Source organism: Cyprinodon variegatus, unplaced genomic scaffold (assembly GCF_000732505.1).
Source record: "Cyprinodon variegatus isolate N-32 unplaced genomic scaffold, C_variegatus-1.0 Scaffold1007, whole genome shotgun sequence".
Lineage (NCBI taxonomy): Eukaryota > Metazoa > Chordata > Actinopteri > Cyprinodontiformes > Cyprinodontidae > Cyprinodon > Cyprinodon variegatus.
In genome coordinates this window covers 134,246-136,467 of record NW_015151460.1, presented here as the reverse complement: position 1 = coordinate 136,467, position 2,222 = coordinate 134,246, and the positions used below count along the sequence as shown (strand labels likewise).

The 2,222-nt window shown below is 44.1% G+C and overlaps 1 protein-coding gene across 1 annotated transcript in view; it reads right to left on the bottom strand.

Annotated features, from left to right (window-relative positions):
• stab2 (stabilin 2) overlaps positions 1-2,222 on the bottom strand; it is a 38,140-nt gene that overhangs the window by 17,484 nt on the left and 18,434 nt on the right. The window contains exons 32-34 of the mRNA XM_015399401.1: positions 792-923; positions 246-374; positions 100-162 (exon numbers count right to left, since the gene is read on the bottom strand). Coding sequence (XP_015254887.1) covers positions 100-162; positions 246-374; positions 792-923 — 324 coding nt within the window. The remainder of the gene's footprint in view (positions 1-99; positions 163-245; positions 375-791; positions 924-2,222) is intronic.

Sequence of the window (2,222 nt, the reverse complement as noted above, 5' to 3'; positions counted from 1 at the left end):
AGAACCAGTTGTCCTGTTCCCGTTGGGTTGTGAAACGTTTCTAAACTGTGCTCATGTTTAGATCCACCAATTGTTTTGACAAAAAGAGGAACATCTTACATCAGCAATGGTTCCACTGGGACACCTCTGGTTTATGGATCGAGTACAATCTCCACATGGCCCCTGCGAGAAGAAAGGAGTTTGTCATCCTCACACGATCAGAGGTGTTCCTCTAGTATGTGTGTGTCGGTGGGTCCAAGTTTTACCTGAAATTTTTTATATGTGAGTTTATCGCAGCGGTTCCTCTCGATGAGCAGAACCTCTGACAGCCCATGGATGACTCCCTTGTCACACAACAGGTTGGAGGAGTTGATCTGAGCGTCATTCACAAACAGCTGGAGGATGAAAAAAGAAAAAACAATCCACCTCTACCGGATTCTCTTTCTGATGGCTTTATTTTGTTTCAGCTGTTTCTCAGAACCTGACCATTTCCTATGTCTGAAGGGTGCCCCCACTCTTAATGAACAGATTCTAGACCCGAAACAAATTTATGAATCTGGGCACATTTTCAAAGGGATTCCCAGCTCGGAACATTTTTTAGGTCTTGAAAATGTCGAACTCTGCAGACGGAGTCCAGAATCCATCTAAAGTGGACTAGATCAATGAGACTTTGGCTGCTTTACTACTGTCTTTCAGTTGTGCTCTCATACTGGTAAATTTTTACCTGAATGTTTTATTTAGCTGAGCCTCTAAATTCTGATTCATTAATCATTCAGGCTTTAGGAACCATCGAATTGAGTTATGAGGCAAACCTTTCCGTCCCGGGGGTAGATTCCAAGCTGGAAGGGAAATCCCAGAAGTGTCTTCTTGTATCCTCCAGGCTGAAGGTCCGTCTTCAACAGGCGCTCTGCCAGGACCACATGGTACCGGGTTGTGTTGACATCCTGTGACCAGGAGAAAAATGCTAGATGTGAAGTCGAAAAATAATCTGTATTCCCTGTATTTGTTCTGCCCAGCCACTGAACCAACAAGTCCAATCTGCCCATTGAATTAAATTGTGCCAATTGGACTCACCTGGTTGAGTGGCTGGGCAGAATAAATACATAGAATAGAGATGATTTGTGGACTCGACATCTCCCACCTCTGCAAACCACTAATGCTAAAAGAAAGAGTTTGGTTTACTGGATACACTTTTGGGGCCAGTTTTATTACACAAGTTCATGGGTCAGAATCAGCACAGCAGATCCATCCAGTCTAATGGATCCAGTTCATTGCATGTTCAGAATAATACATTGAGAGAAGAATTCAGAGAAGGTGGTTGGATCATATGAAATGTACAGATGAAGTGTTGGACATCCTGACTAACGTGGCTAATAGGTTGGATGACAACTGGATCAGAGCGTCACCTCATAGTGATATCTGGGGCCCATCTGCATGGATCTGAACCTACCAGAAGCCATATAGCATTGGCCCAAAAACAAGATAAAGACCAAGGGTCACTGATGGACCTAGTGGAATTAAGCCTGGTTCTGGTGTCTGTGTCAGCAGAACAAGAAAAAGCTGAAGTGAAAGTTGAGATGGAACCAGAACAGACAGAACCAGGTTCCAAGAGGCCAGGGGTCAGATTATCCATTAATTATTGGACCTCCCACTTTAAACCGACATCAACGGTTTTTGTTATGAGCAACGGGACTCTTACACTAATATAGTATACACAAGTTTCAAAAGCAGAACCATATCTAACCTAACGCTAGACAAAATATTTTTCTTGGTACTTGGTACTACCTCTAGACCAGGAACCTAAAAATAGCAAGTTCGTTTCTGGTCCATATCATCAACATCATACAACAACAACTATAGTAGATACTGGAGGACAGTGACCCTCCAGACCATATTTTAAACTTCTGGCCGACAAAAGAAGAACAATCAAAGAGCCCCTTCAGGATTGACATAGGACAGCCCTACAAGGACCTGCTTTGGACATGGGCACATTTGGGCCAAATTTAGGCACAGACCTACCAGTATTCTCTTTGGACATGGGCACATCTGAGCCAACATTAGGCACAGGCCTACCAGTACTCACTTTGGACATGGGCACATCTGAGCCAACGTTAGGCACAGGCCTACCAGTATTCTCTTTGGACATGGGCACATCTGAGCCAACGTTAGGCACAGGCCTACCAGTATTCTCTTTGGACATGGGCACATCTGAGCCAACGTTAGGCACAGGCCTACCAGTATTC